At 34.5% G+C, this 22247-nt stretch overlaps 1 protein-coding gene across 1 annotated transcript in view; it reads right to left on the minus strand.

Annotated features, from left to right (window-relative positions):
- LOC134273100 (erythroid differentiation-related factor 1-like) overlaps positions 1-22247 on the minus strand; it is a 43242-nt gene that overhangs the window by 16881 nt on the left and 4114 nt on the right. Inside the window, 13 exon segments of the mRNA XM_062755276.1 lie at positions 343-679; positions 1012-1200; positions 1720-1845; positions 9302-9510; positions 10370-10517; positions 11494-11605; positions 16179-16300; positions 17744-17828; positions 18417-18496; positions 18589-18645; positions 19494-19622; positions 20201-20264; positions 20934-21325. Coding sequence (XP_062611260.1) covers positions 343-679; positions 1012-1200; positions 1720-1845; positions 9302-9510; positions 10370-10517; positions 11494-11605; positions 16179-16300; positions 17744-17828; positions 18417-18496; positions 18589-18645; positions 19494-19622; positions 20201-20264; positions 20934-21325 — 2050 coding nt within the window.

Here is a 22247-nt window from a genome sequence, read left to right on the forward strand (position 1 = left end):
ATAATTTAGTTTTTTTAATAGATTGACAAACAGAAAGAAAGGCACATGAAAGTGGATATTGCAAACACACGTAGACCTCATCATATTTGTTGCTGGCTATGAAACCTGTTTGACATAAAAGTCATCCAAATGAAAGATTAACCTATAGCAGTATCTTGCTAAGGGAGTCGAAGATGATGAAATAAGTCTTTAGAACTTGTGCCAAAACTTATTGTATAAATTCATTGCAATAAAATATGTTCAAATCATATCAAGTTTTGAAGCCAGGGTTAATAAAAACATCAACTATCTTTAATGTAATTTGCTTGGCAATCATCTGTGTTTCACCAAGAATACACTAACCAAAGCACTGGAGTGAAATTTTCAGGAGACGTAGACTTTTCCCCGCCTTGTATTCTACTGCGGCTCCTCTGGCCAGTGTGTACAGCGCCACAGCGGCTTTCTTCAGCAGGAGGACCTTGAGGGTGCGGTGCCACGTCAGGGAGCTCTCGGTTTCCACCACTGACTGGTCTTTGTCATGAAGGGGTGGTTCCGTGTCATTATGGGGTGGTGCTGATTTCTGAAGGGGTTCGTAGTGCAGGGGTATTGCCGTGTTTTTGTTACAAGTCATTTGTTCTTCCACTATGTTCTTGTTTTTTCGGATCTGTATGGTGAAGTCTTTATCTAGACACAGTAATCCCTACAATATATTTAAATACATGTACAATACAATGTTTAATTCAAAAAGATTAAATTATAGTAAATTCCTGTTTAGTTAGTAACTCTTTATGGATAACAAGATGTGATTGTAAAACTCTGTTGACCATTCATACCAAAGGTTAATGTTTCTCAATTGCATGTCAAAGTGAAGGTTTAAGTCTTAACCTTAAAATAAAGTAAACTTCTTCATTGGATTATGGCTACCATTCAAAATATTTTTTAGAGAAAACCAGCTGGACTTTATACCACTGATAGCTGCTTTGACCTGTCAACTAACAATATAAATACATAATAGAGTTAATTAAATCTTACCTTTGTGGTATGCTTAACTGCATCCAGACATCTCTCTGTGACATCAGCCATGACCTTTGAACTCTTGACCTCAGTCACCACCGGTGTGCTCTTAGTTGGGTTTGCCTGTTTCCTGTAGCTATTCTTATCACACAGTGATTTTAATGTTACCGATGTAAACTGTTCATCTTCTATGTCTGAATTATCTGACTGTAAAATAAAGTAAACAGATGACTTATAATAAAGCTGATTTTAAAAATAACACGGGCAACTAAATCCGGAACTAGGTCCTAAGCCCTTAAGGAAAACAAATTTCATGATTTGTCATAAAGGGACCATAGCTGCTGCTATCACACATATAAACTATATATATATATATATATATATATATTTGTTGACCTTCTATATCATGGAAAAAAATAAGATTTGAAGATATTTTCTTTTTGGAATTTTAAAAAATATAAATCTTCTTTTCAGAATTTTAAAAAACATAAATTCGCTTTTCCCTGCCCTAGGATCTGAAACCATGGACAAAAAATTCACAAATAAGGTAGAGGATTTGCCACCCATTAAGATTAAGAATTAGAAAACCTGTTTAGAATGTAATGTCCACTTATTTACCTGTGTGTACGATGTGTTTTCCAGCTCAGCAGCTTACTTGTTTAGAATGCAGTAACCATCTATTTACCTGTTCAAGATGAGTTTTCCAGCCTGTAGCTAGCAGCCTACCTGTTTAGAATGGGTGTTGGTTTCCTCTCCATCAGAGTCTTTCTCATTGTTGTCTTTCCAGCCATCTTGTATAATAGCGTCTGGCACTACAACATCTGAGAGGAGGTAGTGGGCTGAAGTACATATCTATACAAACAGAAATGTTTACACATACATTTCATTTTTCCTGGCCAAATGGTTTTGGCAAAAATGATTTCCAGTGTTTTTTATGTAAAACTTTGATCATCCATTGTGGCCCCGTCCTACCCCCGGAGGTCATGATTTGAACAAATTTGAATCTACGCTACTTCAATATAAATATAAATAATGGACCAGTGGTTCTTGAGAAGATTTTTAAAATTATGTTTTCAATCCCTATACTTCAATGCAAAAATTGGATTCCCCATTTTGGCCCCACCCTACCCCTGGGTAGCTTGGAAGCCCTGAGAGTACCATGCTGGCCTGTGTTTAGCTACCTGTATACACAGAATGTTACCTGTATTTCTTGTATACATTTTCCTGACAAGGTAAAACAACTTCCTTGTTTTTCTTGTGTAGGTCAATCGTAATGTTGATTGTCAAATTTATGAAATAAAATTCTGTTGGCGACATTCTGAGTTCAAATTTTTGTTTAAAATATGATTGAATAAATATGACAATTAAAATAATATTGCCTGTGTTCATTAATTTCAAATGTTAAAATGAATACTGGACCATAATCCATTGTTGTAAGCTGGCAACACATTGAATTGCAAGTCATGTATGCAAAACGAAAGTAGAAATTTATGCCGATTTTAAAAGCTAGAACATGTAAAATCAAGTTAAAGTTATCTAATCTGTTTGCAAGATCTTCCCACTTTTTAAAGTGCTTGTGCCATGGAATCAATGTTCAATTTGTAAATAAAAGTATACATGTATGAGAAATTTGGATCCGCAAATAAATATATAAATACGATAAATTGTGCAAATTGAAAAGCCAGATTTTTATATATATCCCGCGCATGCGTATCCCAAAGTTTGTCCAGGGCATCCGGTTTAACCTCGCTTATATATTTACTGCGTGGACCTCAGGGTCCATGCAATAAAAAGACTTCTGTTTGGAGGCTTAATTTTGTAGAAAATGTCATGAATTATATATATTTTTTTTTAAAAAAATATTTCCTGCATGATTTTTCAAAGATGCATGGTCTATAAAAAAATTTCAGTGCAACCGACTTTTAATGTCAGTTGGCTTTATAGATGCTGTATGAGTGAAATATTGTATACAATCAGACACAAAATCAATCTGCAGATTTCTTAATAACAGTAACATTGTCACAAACGGTTAACCATCTCCCTTGACAAAGATATACATGTACTCCCTAAACACAGATATACATGTACATGTAACTAACTTTCTTAGTGTTTCCTAAATGATTGACATCACTCTTTCATTTCCATCAATACATGATTTCCTGAGAGCACCAGGATGAAAACGTCTTTTGCTCTTAATTACCTCTAAATTAGTTCAAACACCTGAAGCGTATTAAGTTTCCTTGATTCAGAATTTTGTAGTCTGATTACTTTTTCTTCATCACACTTGACAATTTAGGACATGTGTTAATTTTTTTTATAACTACAGACTACAAGATGTACTCCATTTTGAGAACACTTGAAATTACAACATCAATGATGACATCATCAGTGACTTTTAAATACTAAATTTTCCTATTATTTGCAATATCATATTTCATTAATTATAGGTCAAAAATGTAATTCAAAGTATTTTTGGTATCATATACAATTATTGCTGCTTTTTTAGGTCAATATGACGATAGACACCTGATGAGTACAATATTCACTGAGTCTGAAGGGTGAAGTGAATTTTGTACTTCAAAGGTGGCTAAATCATCGTATTGACCGCAAAAGAAGCAATAGCTGTTTTATTATATGATTAAGTGATAGCAAACTCCTACAAGACTGGGTTTTTTTGCTTTAATTAAAAGCTTTAACAAGAAATTTCATCAAAAACACAAGGTAACAGGAAAAATGGACAGGAATAATTCCTTATATTGATATCGCGACCTGCAATAATTCCTTATATTGACCTGGCAGGTCACATGATTCCTTATAATGACCTGCCATAGTTCCTTATATTGACCTGAAAGGTCACTTGCAGGTCAACATAATGTAGTATTTTTCTAACACTGTTGGATCTCAGCCAATCAGAGAGAGGGAAATTATTCAATTATATAATAATATACAGTTATGGACTTAAAACCACATACAAAAAATTACATTGACACAGTCCTAACTGAACAGACTTGATTGTCATTACGTCACAATGGTTAAGGGGGGACCTATGTCGTTCGACGTCAAAGCAGCGTTATGTGACGTCACAATAGCGACGTTTGTTTTTTTTCCCGCTGACTTTTGCAACTGTGATCATAGGCATAACATTGTGATAAATCAAAAACGTAAACAGTTTACAGAAAGAAAGTTTTTTCATCAATTAAAACAGTTTTATTTGATTTATGGAGTTTGTTAATATCAGAATTCTCTCCCTTTGGTTGATAATTCATAGCAATTTCAGTTGTGAAGAAATACCTCTATGATATGCTGATATAGAAATTTGCAAAAAATATGATAAAATTCAGCAAAGACAGAGGCTTAAATTAGGGAAATATGTTTAATTTTATGATTACCATTAATTGTATTTTCTGGATAAAACTAAGAAAAAATTAAGAAATATTACTTGTACCTATATTTACTTAATATTGATTTATAGTGCATGTAGATTTTGTTGTATAAAGTCATTACTAGGTTCTATTAGGTGTTGGTTGTTGACACACAGAATGATTAGAATGAAGAAGAAAATAGTTTATCTGTTTAAATTATTTCTTATCAAAACAAAATACTCATTTTTTACAAAATAGTTTTATATTCAGATGTTTGTCAGTGCTAACTTACCTTTTTTTTAGTGCAGAAAGGTCAATATTTATGACAGAAGAGTACGAAAATAAAAGAAAACGTCATATTTCTCGTTTATTTTATCATAAAGGTATACTTTTTTCCTTGTTAAATTAAAGAGAGGGGTCAGTTCTTTCAAAAAATATAAATTACAACATTTTCACACAAAGACTTTTTAAGATATTACCTGTTATGTATGTCAGAATTGTAAAAAATACGACAAGAAAAACGGGGTGATACTTACATTGTGCTCCTTTATAATTTTTCATGCGAGATGAATTACAATGAATTTGCCTTCATTTTAAAGATACATGTCATATAAATTAAATACATGTTGATTTCGAATGTGATTTGACATTTTTGGTTCTTTTTAGCACATATTTGGAGTAGAATAATAATGACTGAAAATAATCTATTTTTAGCATTTCACACTGTTTTTGCACGTGCTCCTGTGTAAAAATAAGCATATAAAGGTATTGTTTTTAATACCTAAAAATTAAGATAAAGTGGTTAGGAAAGAAATGTCAAAGTTTTGAAAATTTCACACAAAGACTTTTCGGACATAGGTCCCCCCTTAATTTCACGCTTCTTATATCATGACATCACGTTTTACGTAACTTCAGTGCAACCGAACGGGTGTTGTGCGATATCATTTTCCGCGTCAATATGGCAAAAGGAGGAATATCACGTGACGTCCTTTCAGCCAATGAAAACTATGAAAACAAGAAATCTGTGAGCCAATGCTCACTAGTAATACCCCCGCTCTGATGTAAATAAGCACTATCATGTTAAAATACACAAGTTCAATTACAGGCAGATGCACAGAAAAATATGAAGTTGACATCAGATTCATATCAAAATAAATCCCACCATATGGCATGCCTCAACAAAGAGTGTAATAAAATTTCAAGCATCCGCTATAAACAGCTAATGAGAAAACTGCGACAAAGATTTGTAATGTATGAAACGGACAGACGCACAGGCAAACAGGATATTGATATCCGAGATTAGCGAAAATATATCCCACCATATTGCATGCCTCAGAGAAGATTGTGTTTAAATTTCAAGCATCTATGATGAGTAGTTGCTGAGAAAACTGCGACAAAAATTTGTTATGTATGAGATGGACAGACGCACAGACAAACAGGAAGTTGACATCAGATTTGAACAAAAATGAATCCCACCATATGGCATTCCTCAGAGAAGATTGTGTTAAAATTTCAAGCATCTATGATGAGTAGTTGCTGAGAAAACTGCGACAAAAATTTGTTATGTATGAAATGGACAGACGCACAGACAAACAGGAAGTTGACATCGGATTTGAACGAAAATGTATCCCACCATATGGCATGCCTCAGAGAAGATTGTGTTAAAATTTCAAGCATCTATGAGGAGTAGTTGCTGAGAAAACTGCAACGAAAATTTGTTATGTATGAAATGGACAGACACACAGACAAACAGGAAGTTGACATGGGATTTGAACGAAAATGTATCCCACCATATGGCATGCCTCAGAGAAGATTGTGTTAAAATTTCAAGCATCTATGATGAGTAGCTGCTGAGAAAACTGCGACGAAAATTTGTTATGTATAAAATGGACAGACGCACAGACAAACAGGAAGTTGACATCGGATTTGAACGAAAATGTATCCCACCATATGGCATGCCTCAGAGAAGATTGTGTTAAAATTTCAAGCATCTACGATGAGTAGTTGCTGAGAAAACTGCGACGAAAATTTGTTTCGGACGGACACACAGACAGACAGACAGACAGACGGACAGACAGACAGACGGACGGACAGACGGACAGACACACAAGGGTAAAACAGTATACCCCCCTCTCCTTCGGAGCGGGGGTATAATAATCTTCTTATATAATATTGCTCAATATTCTGAACATGCCCATTTAGATGTGTGACATATATTGTGAAACACCCTATACCTATCCATTTTTTTTTTTTGGTCTCAGGTCATCTGTCCTTCAGATTTCAAATTGTTCAAAGTACCATCTGCCCTTCTCAGCATACAGTTTGTTGATCTATTATAATAACACAATTATAATTACTAAATTTTGTCATGATTTTAACATCTAGCGCTTCATGAACCAGAAGTCTCTGTCGAGACTGAAGCTCTACTGGTTTGTACTTATAGCAAAGGAAGAGAAAAGTACTTAAGCAGTTGGAAATTGAAACTTTTCAACAGCAATAAATATAGAATAATGATCCTTGATTAAGTCTCTTTATGTTCTTAGTGCAGTCTACTTGCATGCCACATTTATATTATAATCAGACTAAAATTGTATTAGGAGTAGCATTTTGAAAGAATTTCACAGAAATTTCTATTTATAGCAACCATGGCAACACCGTTCATCGAAATCAAAAACTGATACACAGAATTATGTATCTTATTGTAGTTTACTTGTGTGCCAAGTTATATTGAAATCAGACTAAAACTGTAGAAGGAGTAGCATTTTGAAAGAATTTCACAGAAATTTCTATTTTTAGTAACCACGGCAACACCGTTCATTGAAATCAAAAACCGATATACAGAATTATGTATCTTAGTGTAGTCTACTTGTGTGCCAAGTTATATTGAAATCAGACTAAAACTGTAGAAAAAGTAGCATTTTGAAAGAATTTAACAGAAAATTCTATTTTTAGTAACCACGGCAACACCGTTCATCAAAATCAAAAACTGATACACAGAATTATGTACCTTAGTGTAATCTACTTGTGTGCCACGTTATATTGAAATCAGACTAAAACTGTAGGAGGAGTAGCATTTTGAAAGAATTTCACAGAAATTTCTACTTTTAGTAACCACGGCAACACCGTTCATCGAAATCAAAAACCGATATACAGAATTATGTATCTTAGTGTAGTCTACTTGTGTGCCAAGTTATATTGAAATCAGACCAAAACTGTAGGAGGAGTAGCATTTTGAAAAATTGTTTACAGACAGACAGACGGACAGACAGACAGCTAGACAGACAGACAGACGGACGACGGATGCATTACTATCGCATAAGCTCTTCTGGTCTCTGACCAGTAGAGCTGAAAATATGCCTACGTGCCAGTCTGTGTGATTCACACACCAATAATTCACACAAAACAATGTCGGTCCAAATGACCGGCCCCTTTTTGGTTAAAGTTTTTTTTGTTTTGTGCATTTCCCATCTTAATTATCGTATCTTATATATGATTGTGTAATACCTATTCTTTAAGCGAGATTGAGGCTGTAAATGAAAGCAAAACTAGCATGATTCTCGTGACCTATTAAATTCACAACTGTGGCCGAGTTAGGTAGAAAACATATTAAAGAAAAACTTCAGATAAAGATGAGCTTAATATGAAAAATTTCAACAGAAAGAATTCAAGCATAGGTGGATACAGCATTTAACCTAGTATTTCCGACTGTCCCAGATTTTCGTTTTTTCTCCGATCGTGTTGATATCTTTATTATCAGATTATCGATGCAAAGAATTTTTAGACCCATTTTCTAGGATAATATTATTCCAAAATGTATAAATGTTTTAAAAAATTACATTGACTGTGCTGAATTAGAATTGTCACCTGCCCAAAAGCGGTGGTATAATTGTATCTAGTATTGTTATAAATGCAAAATTAAAAGAAAACGGAAGAGTACTTGGAAATGGAGACTGAATTTTGTTTTATTAACAACATGATTTATTAAATAGATGTGTTATAAAATGAATAAATGTTATGCTTTTTTCCATTTTGCGACTTACTATTTCGGACCGACAAAAATCACTTCGGACCGGCTTAGTTTGTTTTCTTGCCAGTCCGAATGACTGGCTATCTGAAAAAGTTTTCCACAACTCTGTACAATATATTCAATTTAGAATATTTCAAGACATTTTTAAAATATGACTTTTTTGGGGGCAGAAATATGCAATATACCTCTTATAGTTCTTTCTAATTATGACCAAGTTGTTCTTTAAAAGGTACTGTATGTGAATCACCTGAAACTGAGGATGCTTCCATAAATATATCACTTAGCATGGTCCTCCTCATCGTCAAAACCCATGGGTTTTCTCTTCGTTACACTGCCTTGAATGCAGTGTAAAAGAGAGAAAACCCGTGGGTCTTCCTACATTTGAGAAAATATTTTTTCATTTTTTCATATTTTTATATAATATTCACATCTTTCAGTTTGATCCCCTTTGGGGCCCCTCCCTTAGCCATGGGGTCATGATTTGAATAAATCTGACATTGCAATATGTGGGGATGCTTGTGTATTATTAATGCCAACCTATACCTGAGAGGAAGATTCTTTAGCACATTTTCCAATATTATTCCCACGTAAAACCTTGATACCCTGTTGAGGCTTCACAAAACCTCGTTATCTCAAAGTCAATGAGACAAAAAAGGATCTTTGATATATCCAAGAATTCAACATATCGAGGGTAAAGTACAAAAAGAAAAAAGTGATTGGGAGATCCAATTTGCTTCAACATATCCACGTTATTCAAGATAATCAAATTTCGAGATACAGAAGTTCTTTTTGAAGTGTTATCCTGGGAATGCTGTCACATCTCACATCAAATAGAATTGCATTACAAGAACCATGATATCAGGCGAAAAAACATATTGATAAGCGAAACTATTCTTTACTGACCATCACATGAACAAACCTGTGAATGCTTCTCTTCATCTAACAGCAGGAGACAGTTTTCCAACAGCAGTTGGATTTTTCGTCTGCTCTTGTTTCCATTTCTCCACATGTTACAGGCTACGCGGTAGAGCAGTCTGCCCAGAGGGACAGTGAAGGGGTTAGACTGGTCCTCCTGGCTGTCTGCTAACGACGTCAGGTCATACAGCTTGACCACATCATCGTCCACTCCTAAAATACACAATCATTCTGTGTTGGACAAGTTCTAATACCTTAAATTGGTACATCATTCATTTTTTTTCTTCACACTTTGTACACTAGGCAGAAATTTCTGTCATCATGTAAAAGCTAATTGATTGACTGTATGGTTACACTTAGTAACATCTGTAAGAATTGCGGAAACATCCCCAGCTAATATAAAGACAATCTCACTAAACATCTAACTGATAATATTCCAACTACTATAAAGTCAATCTCACTAATTATCTTACTGATAATATCCCCAGCTAAAATAAAGACAATCTCAATAATTATCTTACTGATAATATCCCCAGCTAAAATAAAGACAATTTCACTAATTATCTTACTGATAATATCCCCAGCTAATATAAAGACAATCTCACTAATTATCTTACTGATAATATCCCCAGCTAAAATAAAGACAATCTCACTAATTATCTTACTGATAATATCCCCAGCTAATATAAAGACAATCTCACTAATTATCTTACTGATAATATCCCCAGCTAATATAAAGACAATCTCACTAATTATCTAACTGATAATATCCCAAACTAAAATAAAGCCTATCTCACTAATTATTTCACTGATAATATCCCAAACTAAAATAAAGTCAATCTCACTAATTATCTCACTGATAATATCCCAAGCTAATATAAAGCCAGTCTCACTAATTATCTCACTGATAATATCCCAAGCTAATGTAAAGTCAATCTCATTAATTATCGCACTGATACTATCCCAAGCTAATATAAAGTCAATCTCACTAATTATCTCACTGATAATCTCCCTAGTTATTACAAAGTCAATATCACTAATTATCTCACTGACATTCAAATATTAACCTGACCTTTGTATAACCAGTATGTATGACCCTCCTTGGTGGCATTGGATTTTAGGAAAGACAATATATTACAGGCAATGTCCGTCACCATATGGGGATCAAACTCTGAGTCCTTGAGATTAGGAATATTCTCTGTCTTTAGCAGCTCATATTTCTATTAATTACAAGAGATTAATGTAAAAATGACTTACATCTGAGAGCAAAGTTTTAAGCATGGGATGACCAATTCATCATGTTTCAGAAAGTGAGAGTATATAGTATGTCTTCATTGTGAACATTTTTTGTCTTTCAGAAATCACCATATTTGATCATCTGAAGAACATATATGATACTTAGGGTACAATAGGCATGAATTGATATACCAGTATATCGAAATATATTTTGCTTGAAATTGGTGTCAGATTGTACAGAAATCTACAATACCATTTATTTAAAAATGAAGATAACAAATTAGAATTTAAGGTTCATAAACCCTCTGCTCACTCATATAAAATGTTGCTTGAACCTTAATGATTTTCCAAAAGAAATGTATTTTATAAGTAGAATACAGACAATTATAGCATAGCTTGCATGGCAAATTTGGACAAAAAAGACACTTCAACTTGGGAAATCTACAAAGGAATAATAGATATTTATGTCATTAAGAGTTATCTCCCTTATCAGAGTATCAATGAACCTTAAACTTTTTTAGTGCTTAAGAAAATGTCAAATGTTTCAAGAAATAGAATTTGGCATATTAAAGACTTCTTTTTGATCCTTGATATTTCAACTAGGTTGTATTTCAAGCTTGAAGAATGAATATTTTCCTCACAATAAGTATCATAAAAATATTGTTTCACCAAAATATGTTTCGTGTGCTTTGATACTTATCCCTACAACTGAACACTAGTCAAACCTGACCATTATATTGAACTCAATGGGACTGAGAAAAAGCTACGAGATATCCAAGGATTTAAGATATCAAGGGTAAAATACATAAAATAAGTGATTAAGACTTTCATTTCAATATATATATGGTATTTGAGATGTTGTTCGAGATACCAAAGTTAAGCAGTATCAGAAAAATAGAGGTAATCTTTCATGCAAAAATTAAACAAGCTGACCTGTAAAAGTCCTAGTAATGAGGTTACCTGTACAATACCATCTACATGGAAGCACATGGCCACCTCTGGGACATTACACATCAGGTTATCCAACCAATAGTCCAATCCTGTCAGGACGTTAATAGGGGTGTTCATATCCCTGGGGAGAAAAATAATGTAGCTTATAGCAGTGGGGTGTTCACATCCCTGGGGAGAAAAATAATGTAGCTTATAGCAGTGGGGTGTTCACATCCCTGGGGAGAAAAATAATGTAGCTTATAGCAGTGGGGTGTTCATATCCCTGGGGAGAAAGAAAATGTAGCTTATAGCAGTGGGGCGGTGTTCACATCCCTGGGGAGAAAAATAATGTAGCTTATAGCAGTGGGATATTCACATCCCTGAGGAGAAAGATAATATAGCTTAGAGCAGTGGGGTGTTCATATCCCTGGGGAGAAAGATAATATAGCTTATAGCAGTGGGGTGTTCACATCCCTGGGGAGAAAGGTAATATAGCTTATAGCAGTGGGGTGTTCACACCCTTGGAGAGAAAGACAATATAGCTTAGAGCAGTGGGGTGTTCATATCCCTGGAGAGAAAGATAATATAGCTTAGAGCAGTGGGATGTTAATATCCATGGAGAGAAAGATAATGTAGCTTATAGCAGTGGGATGTTCATATCCCTGGGGAGAAAAATAATGTAGCTTATAGCAGTGGGGTATGCTCATATTCATAGGGAGAAAGATAATGTAGCTTATAGCAGTGGGGTGCTCATATTCATAGGGAGAAAGATAATGTAGCTTAAAGCAGTGGGGTGTTCATATCCCTGAGGAGAAAGATATTGTAGCTTATAACAGTGGGGTGTTCATATCCCTGGGGAGAAAAACAATGTAGCTTAGAGCATTGGGGTGTTCATATCTCTGAGGAGAAAGATAATGTAGCTTATAACAGTGGGGTGTTCATATCTCTGAGGAGAAAGATAATGTAGCTTATAGCAGTGGGGTGTTCATATCCCTGAAGAGAAAAACAATGTACAGGTAAACTTCCCTATCTCGACATCGGAGGGACAGTCGGGAAATGTCAAGATATCCGAGGTGTCGAGATATCAGAGTTGAGACTCGACGTCTTTAATTTACTGCATAGTAAAACTGACGTGTAACTACGTACATGTCTTCAATAGACTTAAGCTCGTTTGTTTCAGTTATCCCTCTATATTTATTAAACAAGAGGCCCACGGGCCTTATAGGTCACCTGAGTATTGTGTAACAACTTTCAAACAATTAAATTTGGTTCGTGTTTTAAACCAGAGGCCATGAAATTCACAATTCACAATTTTGAAAGAGGCACCATTGCTTATCACAATTAAAAATACTCTACTTACTCAATACCTAGAGGTAGATCAGAGTTACAAAGAGAAAATGTTCTTCCACTGTATAACCAGTTGTGCACCTCACCCCAAAAGAACCACTGAACCTGGGGCCACATATTTCAAAATTTTGCAAATTTTATCATAAAATTGTTGATTAATACTGAAGAGTAGATTTCAAAACATTAATTTATTTTCAGACTATGTAACCCCCCCCCCCCTTCAGGGCATAAAAATAACCATTTTGCTAGATGCACCTTTCTTCATCATAAAGATGTATACTTGGATAATTGGCATAAAATTCACAATTTTGGAAAAGGCACTCTTGCTCATCATAACTATGTGCTTAGTTAGTTTATTTAATACTCAGAAGCAGAGAAGAAGATTTTCAAAGAATAAATGCATTTTCACTATATAATCTATAGAGCCCCGCCCTAACACCAGAACCCCTGGCCCTGGGGCCATAAAATTCACAAATCTGGAAGAGGTACTCTTGCTCATCATAACTATGTACTAAGTTAGTTTATTTAATACCCAGAAGCAGAGAAGAAGATTTTCAAAGAATAAATGCATTTTCACTATATAATCAATAGAGCCCCGCCCTAACACCAGAACCCCTGACCCTGGGGCCATAAAATTCACAAATCTGGAAGAGGCACTCTTGCTCATAATAACTATGTACTAAGTTAGTTTATTTAATACCCAGAAGCAGAGAAGAAGATTTTCAAAGAATAAATGCATTTTCACTATATAATCTATAGAGCCCCGCCCTAACACCAGAACCCCTGACCCTGGGGCCATAAAATTCACAAATCTGGAAGAGGCACTCTTGCTCATCATAACTATGTACTAAGTTAGTTTATTTAATACCCAGAAGCAGAGAAGAAGATTTTCAAAGAATAAATGCATTTTCACTATATAATCTATAGAGCCCCGCCCTAACACCAGAACCCCTGACCCTGGGGCCGTAAAATTCACAAATCTGGAAGAGGCACTCTTGCTCATCATAACTATGTACGTAGTTTTTTTATTTAATATCCAGAAGCAGAGAAGAAGATTTTCAAAGAATAAATGCATTTTCACTATATAATCCATAGAGCCCCACCCTAACACCAGAACCCCTGACCCTGGGGCCAAAAAATTCACAAATCTGGAAGAGGCACTCTTGCTCATCATAACTATGCACTTAGTTAGTTTATTTAATACCCAGAAGCAGAGAAGAAGATTTTCAAAGAATAAATGCATTTTCACTATATAATCTATAGAGCCCCGCCCTAACACCAGAACCCCTGACCCTGGGGCCATAAAATTCACAAATCTGGAAGAGGCACTCTTGCTCATCGTAACTATGCACTTAGTTTGTTTATTTAATACCCAAAAGCAGAGAAGAAGATTTTCAAAGAATAAATGCATTTTCACTATATAATCTATAGAGCCCCGCCCTAACACCAGAACCCCTGACCCTGGGGCCATAAAATTCACAAATCTGGAAGAGGCACTCTTGCTCATCATAACTATGTACTTAGTTTGTTTATTTAATACCCAGAAGCAGAGAAGAAGATTTTCAAAGAATAAATGCATTTTCACTATATAATCTATAGAGCCCCGCCCTAACACCAGAACCCCTGACCCTGGGGCCAAAAAATTCACAAATCTGGAAGAGGCACTCTTGCTCATCATAACTATGTACTTAGTTAGTTTATTTAATACTCAGAAGCAGAGAAGAAGATTTTCAAAGAATAAATGCATTTTCACTATATAATCTATAGAGCCCCGCCCTAACACCAGAACCCCTGACCCTGGGGCCATGAATTTCACAATTTTGGTAGAGGACTCAATGCTCATTACATTATTGCCAACAATTTGCTGTTTGATGTCCAGGAGTAAAGAAGAAGATTTTTAAAGATGGCACTAATTTCAGTGGTTTTGGCCCCACCCCTCAGGCCCCAGGGGGGTGGGGACCATGAAATTCATAACTTTTGTTCCCCTTCACCCATAGATGCTGTATACCAAATTTGGTTGAAATTGGTTTAGTGGTTTCAGAGAAGCTGAAAATGTTCAAATGTTAACACACGACGCACGACACACGACGCACGACGACGGACGAAAACAGATAGCAATAGGTCACCTGAGTGACTCAGGTGACCTAAAAATCTGAGAAATTATTCACAAATGTAATTAATGAAATGCTTCCCTTTTTTACAGAAATCTTCTAATTTTACTAATAAAAGTTTTCCATCCAGCATTCCGCGTGCAACTTGCTTTGTCAGAACAGGATACGAAATGCGCTCTATATAAACTCAAGAATGTAACACATGCATTCTAGCAGTGCGCATGTCGTAGATTGGATTGCTTCCTGTTGAAAGTATTTTTACCATAATTTCCAAGTTAAATTGAATTTAATGTGTATATCATTCAGTGTAATTCAGCTTCTTTTTTTTTTTTTTTACTAAATGTTAAATTTATGTTAGATTTCGACATAAATAAACAGTTCTACATTTACGCAGAATCGACGAGCGACCAGCTGACAAACAATTATGCTAAGTTCAGCAGAAAATTGCCCCAATGTTGACAAATACCAGGTAAATTTTGCTATTGGGACTGTGAATATACGTCGAGATAAGCGGGGTAGTCGACATTACCGAGGTCGACATATCTGAGTTTTTGCAAATCATTTATATAGTAAATAATGCCGGGACCGCGGACGGACATTGACATATCCCAGGTTGTGGACATATCTGCCGTCGAGATACCGAAGTTTACATGTAGCTTATAGCATTGGGGTGTTCATATCCCTGAGGAGAAAGATAATGTAGCTTATGGCAGTGCCGTGTTCATACATGTATCCCTGGGAGAAAGATAATGTAGATTATAGCAGTTGGTTGTTAATGTAATTTTTGACTACTCAAAGTAATTCAAATATTATGTTACTCTATGTTTCTTTTTCTTTTAGTAAATTTACTCTTTTATGTATATCACTGTTTATATTTTGGTAAACTATTCATATTGCTATGGAAGTTCTATTTAAAAAGTCTCTATATATGTTTATACATTGTACATTTTTGGTATATCAATGAAAGAGGAATAACTTTTACAGTTCTTTGCATATTAAAGATTCATGATAGTCATGAATTACATGAATTCCTGACTTATTGTAAATGTGATATATTAATTTGCTTCTTAAAAGAAGCAATTCTAATAATTTGGTATTGATAGATTCAGATTATTTTAATCATCATGCATTTTTTAGCGACATGTACATGTAGTATGGATAAAATTTTGATCGTAATGTTACAGATTTCCAACTATACTGTGAATTCTGACCTTAATTGTTTAGTTATTATTACTTAAATTGTAACAAAAAGCATACCTTAATCTTAGACTTACACATGGGTAATTAGTGCCACGTGTAAATATAGGTAAATCTGTGCCAATTAACATCTGAATGTTCTCAAACGTCCAGATCAGTTCTCGGTGCTGTCCAAACAAGTCCTGTAATACATATATATATCATTATCACAACAAATCATACTGATAATTCTTAGTATACTCCAGTAATTTTGTTACATTGATAAATAAGCAAAACTTACATGTATTTATGGATTTCATTGATTTATTCATATGATATATTCTTTAATTTTTTTAAATAAGTGAAGCCTTTGATCATGTGTTCATTGCCAAAAAGTATTTCCTGAAAAATGCTGTCAATGAAAACTTAAAAATGTCAGAAATGAAAACTATAAAATGTCAAAAATGAAAAGTGAATTTTTTTTTTTAATTCCAGAAATGCAATACAGCCATGGAATGGTAATTATTCCGCACATTGTGAGCAATCATACTCATCCATGTCTCACTGCACACAATGTGGTGAACAGTTTCTCAAACAACAGAAATACATCTTTTGCTTAAAAGTGTTCAAATGCAGCAATGTTTTCACTATCTCTGTTTTGGATAGGTTTTTTTCAAAAGTCTTTTTTATTACCAGGTAATTTTAGTACCAGGTAGTCAGACACTAGCAACTTTTTGTCTTTTTTAAATAGATAGCAAAATTGTGAAAATTTGGATTGAAATAGCAAAATAAAGCTACCTGAGGTAGGTAAATAAATATACTACCTGTGTAGCTAAATGTACTGATAGTACTGGACCTGTAGGAGGTAGTATTATTCTAAAACCTGTGTAAAATTTTGAAAATCAAGGAAAAAATGACATGAGATCTAGCACAGTGGTATTTTTATTAAGATGTCCTAAAGGGCAGGGCAGAGAAAAAAATAATACCCCTGAAAAGGTTTTCAAACAAAAATTTTGAATTGGTATTTATAGAGCATGACTTGAAAATGACAAACCAGCCCTTTTTACAAGTGACTCTTAATGTCAACATTTCACACATGTACTTCTATAATTTCTAAAAACCAAAAGAGTGGATCAGACTCAATAGACCCCAGTGTATTCACACCCTCCACCCCCCCCCCCCCCCCCCTTGTCTCGGAACAAAACTTAATTCTAAAGAACTGTTATAAATGTACTGTATCCTAACTAGATAAATTTCATGCTTGACAATTTCTGGAATTTATCTGACAATTAAAATATTCAAAGAGTATTTTCATGTTCAAGTCCCGAAAAGCTCTCTTCACGAGTGAAAAATGTTTTTTGACATTGAGAAAATATTTAATAAAGGTGTAAATATTGAGCTTATCTATTTAATTTTTAATATATGGTACGTGGCATTTACCCCCAGAAAAAATGTTTAAACACAACAAAGTATCATTTAACAGAAATCACTGTTGTTTACTTCCATAGCTAAAATATATACAAGACCTTTTAAAATGATAAGAATACTAGAATTGATTGCAAATTTGGTGATGTACTGTAAATTTCTGTTTATTGGAATTTAAGTTCTTACAAAATAAAATCTGATAGTGATCTTTATGGACTTACTTCTGAAAAATCGTCCTGCTCACTAACATCTCTGTTTAATGTAGAAACTGGCAGCGATTCTCCTGAATTCAAAGCTTCTTGTACACTGAAAACATAAATACCCAAACTGTACGTGTGTCAGAACAAAATGTGTATAAACCATGTGCATGTATATCTGCGTAAAACAAAACAGAAAACTGTTCTCTTTAAAAAGATTTCAAATTTCCATGTAATACTGTATAACCGATATCACGTTTCCCTGATTAAACTAGACCTCAGCTATAAATACAGTTAAGCCTCCTTATCGTGAACTTGGCAGGACCAAGATTCAACTCTGAGAGATCCAATGGTTCTAGCTAACTAGTCCATAAAAAAACATAAAAATTAAGTGTTTGGGAATGCCAACTCACTTTGACATACCCCTAAAGTTTGAAATATTAGTGTTCAGGATAATGAAGTTAAACTGTATATTTTCAATTTCTGCAAACATGACATTGTTTATTCTGAAAACTTGTTCTGTGTTCAAAATCTTCATAAAGCTCCATAAACTTTTACTGGGAAGTTCACTGCATCATAATCACCTTAGTGAGAAAATCATTTACCACACGTTAACTCCCTTTTTAACTGAAAAAGCATTGAAAAATGAAAATGACAGATTGACTACATATAAAGAGAACAGGTTTAACAATTTTACCTTCTGTACAGAAACTTAGAAAGCATGTTCTTATTCTGGAGATAGTCTCTGGTCTTCTTTTTCTTTGGCACACATTTCACCTAAATACACATGTAAGTGAACTTGTTAGAGACTTCTATCAATGAAGATTTATACCCAATCTCTAGTTAAAAGTAAATCCCAAAAATATTACCTGCATGTCTTTCTTTACTGACTCCAAGTAAAACTCTCGCAACCATTTCCAGTCATCCTACGGTCATAGGAGTGTAAATAATTAAATAAATCAACAAACAAGTCTGCATCTTGATATTCTTATGAAAACCAATGAAATTTATGATTATAACACTTGATTTCAGTTGTAACCTTTCTAAAAACTACCATGTTTACCAAGTTTGATTAAAGTGAACAAAAACTCCAAAAGAAAATTAACACATTTTGAGTTTGATTTGTATTTGTTTTCTTCATATTTCATTCAAGCAAGTAAACACTCCTGTGTTTCTATGTCTAATACTATACGAAACTATTTCTGAGCAAGTCAGATATTAAACATAATTGAGAACTAATTGTACACATATAAACAATATCTGCTACCGTATACACTCGCCTATAAGTCGGTCCGCCTATAAGTCGGTTGTATTTTTTGACGTTATTTTGGTGGGATTTGCTATTAACCCGCTCATAAGTCGGTACAATTTTTTGCCAAAATCTAGTGACAATTTCAAGTAAATCCATTGATGTTTTAACCTGGTTTCAATTAATATTTTTCGAGATGTCAATGATATTTAATCTTAAATTATTTTTTTAAGAGGCAAGGCTCACTTAAAATACAAATAAAATTATTAAAATATGTAAATACTTGTACTTTATATATATAATCTCAGAATACATAAACTATTTTATATATCCAGACATTTTCTTTGATAATCCTCGGAAATGCAAATAAGATACTACATTTAAGCCTCCAGAAAAATGCCAATCTCTTTATGACTCGCTTCTAAGTTGGACATAGAGTTTTAGACCAATATTTAACTCCAAAATACCGACTTATAGGTGAGTATATCTGTTAATATTTCACACAACAGATACCTACTAACTTACCTTCTGTTTTCTCAGTAGGTTTTTGTGGATATCAAAGTCATCAATCAGAAGGGAGTTGTCTACCTTGTGAACCATCATACTGATCTGGGACTTGGACGAAAACGGCATCTTCAGCAGTTTCTTGATATTCTGGAGTATAAGAACAGACCTGTTTACCCATAACGTTGTCTCTCAGTATTTTTCTTTAGATTTGTCCGTGAGATTTGGCATTTGCCAGTAAGATTTCATTTTCCATCAATTTTACATATATTAAAAGAGAAAAACTGCTTTTCTGATTACAAAAACATGGTTTAACAACAAGGTCTTTGTCATTTTGTAATACCATAGCGTTTTGGCAACCGGATATCGCTTAGGTGTTTGAAAATCTTTCTCTTATTTAGCGATAAATAAAGGAAATCTACGACAGATCATAACGAAAACTAACTGTTAAATTCCAAACTAACTTATTTCTGATTTCCGTATTTTCATGTTGGCAAAACGTGAGACGTATTTTAGACTAAAAATCCGTAAAAAATACGGCGAAATCGTAAGAGTAAACAGGTCTGTAAGAAATACATTTATCAAATTAACAATTTATTTGATATACATGCTACTAGAGTATATTACCAACAATTCCATATAACTTCAAATCATTAAGATTTTTTTTATCCCAGGTAAAAAAAAAGGAAGTTCCAAAATCATTAAATAACAAGTAAACATCCGAGCACCTTAGCTTGTGAGATCACATCAACTTCTCCTGTAAGGTCTAATGCATTGTTTGCCATTGCAAAACTGAAAAGAGAATGTTTCTGGTTAATAATAAAGTTTATTCAATACCTTTGTTATCTGAAAATCAATGAGAACTCTAAATATAAATGGAAGGTGAAAAAATTACAGTATTAGAAATTGGTATTTCTAATATTAGCTTTGGCATATATTGACCAAAGAATGTGATTCAAAATAATTAAAATTTTACTGCATAGTAAAATCCACTCCTCTAAGACTGTGGTATGCTAAAACACAGCATTGTAGAATATTATATGTAGGAACAAAATTATAATTAATTTTAAATTATGGGATATAAAGGTAAACAGATCGAGAATATAATCATGGGAGTCAGATGTTTATTAACTGGTCGGCATATATTGTGAAAAAGATTGAAAATCCTAGCCTAGAGCTTCTGGGAATTTCATCTGTTCATTATTTTTTTTTACAGACCCCCCCCCCCCCCCAAAATGTACCACTATATACTGTCAGGGTTGTCTATAAGACCTTCACTGCTTATAATCATATCCCCCAGCTATTTTAATATCATCTCTCAACTCTTTATGGGAGAAAGAACCTCAGAATCCCTTCTGCTTTTTAATTGTTCCCTGCTATTTTAATTCTTAGGGACAACCCTGATTGTGAATATAAAGAAAGGTGTAAATCTAAAAACATTCCACATCTTATATTGCATACCTTGAAACTCTTTTTGGCCACAGAAACTGCCTAGTCTTCTGCTGTTGGGGGAGTGACCTCCTCCTTAACCAGTTAGCTGGAGGCTTATTGAGATCTGTGTGAGGCTGCAGTAAGGCCATGAGAGGAGAGAAATCTAGTGTAGGGTCCTTCACTCTCACTACAGACTTGATCTCCCCTCTATCCTGGGAATCTGTGCTATCTGTACTGCTGCTTCTACTGTATCTTAACACAGGCTGGAGTTGATCTGTTGGTGATGTTACAGAGTTCTGTTGTGACACAAAGGATGAAGAGCAGGAATCGTTATCCCCCAGCGAAGAAGCATTTGCCGTCAAGTCTTCAGTAATGCTGTCATTGTTTGATGTGTGTAGGTGCAAATTCTTTGGTACATCCATCTACAAATATGTTCAATAGGTAAAACCAAAAACCATACAAAAGGTTACAAAGTATTAAATCTGCATATGGAGCTTATTGAAGTAGAAACATAGGTAATCAAAGATTACGAAGCTCACCTCGACGAATGTTATCAGTGTAAGTAATGCAGATCTCACATCATATTTTCTTAATGTCTAGTATTTATCCCAACAACAATATTCTTGCAAATTGTGTTTAACCCCTTACATGGCATATACACATTTCTACGCATGTAGCTTGAAAAACATGTATAGTGTAAACAAATATTCATAAATTTGTTAATACTGCAGATATCAAGGACTTCAAGTTCATTGGGATTAATCTGTCCCCAAAACTTTAACCTGGTCTCTTGTATGAAAAATATAGGTCAGATTCAGCATCCAAAGCAAGTCTGATAGTGTCCATCCCTAGATGCATCATTCATGCAAGTTTGGTTCAGGTAGGTCTTATAGTTACTTGGGAATGAAATTGTAGGTCAGATCCAGCATCTGATGCAAGTCTGGTAGTGTCCATCCCTAGATGCATCATCTATGCAAGTTTGGTTCAGGTAGGGCTTATAGTTACTTGGGAATGAAAATGTAGGTCAGATCCAGTATCCGAAGCAAGTCTGGTAGTGTCCATCCCTAGATGCATCATCTATGCAAGTTTGGTCTTGGTAGGGCTTATAGTTCCTTGGGAATGGACCTACTCCAAAAATTTTAACCTGGTCACTCATCTGGAAAATGTAGGTCAGATCCAGCATCTGAAGCAAGTCTGGTAGTGTCCATCCCTAGATGCATCATCCATGCAAGTTTGGTCTGGGTAGGGCTTATAGTTACTTGGGAATGGACCTGCTCCAAAAACTTTAACCTGGTCACTCATCTTGGGAATGGACCTGCTCCAAAAACTTTAACCTGGTCACTC

Source organism: Saccostrea cucullata, unplaced genomic scaffold, assembly GCF_032062105.1.
Source record: "Saccostrea cucullata isolate Sc308-1 unplaced genomic scaffold, CSIRO_AGI_Scuc_v1 ctg994, whole genome shotgun sequence".
NCBI classification, from domain to species: Eukaryota; Metazoa; Mollusca; class Bivalvia; order Ostreida; family Ostreidae; genus Saccostrea; species Saccostrea cuccullata.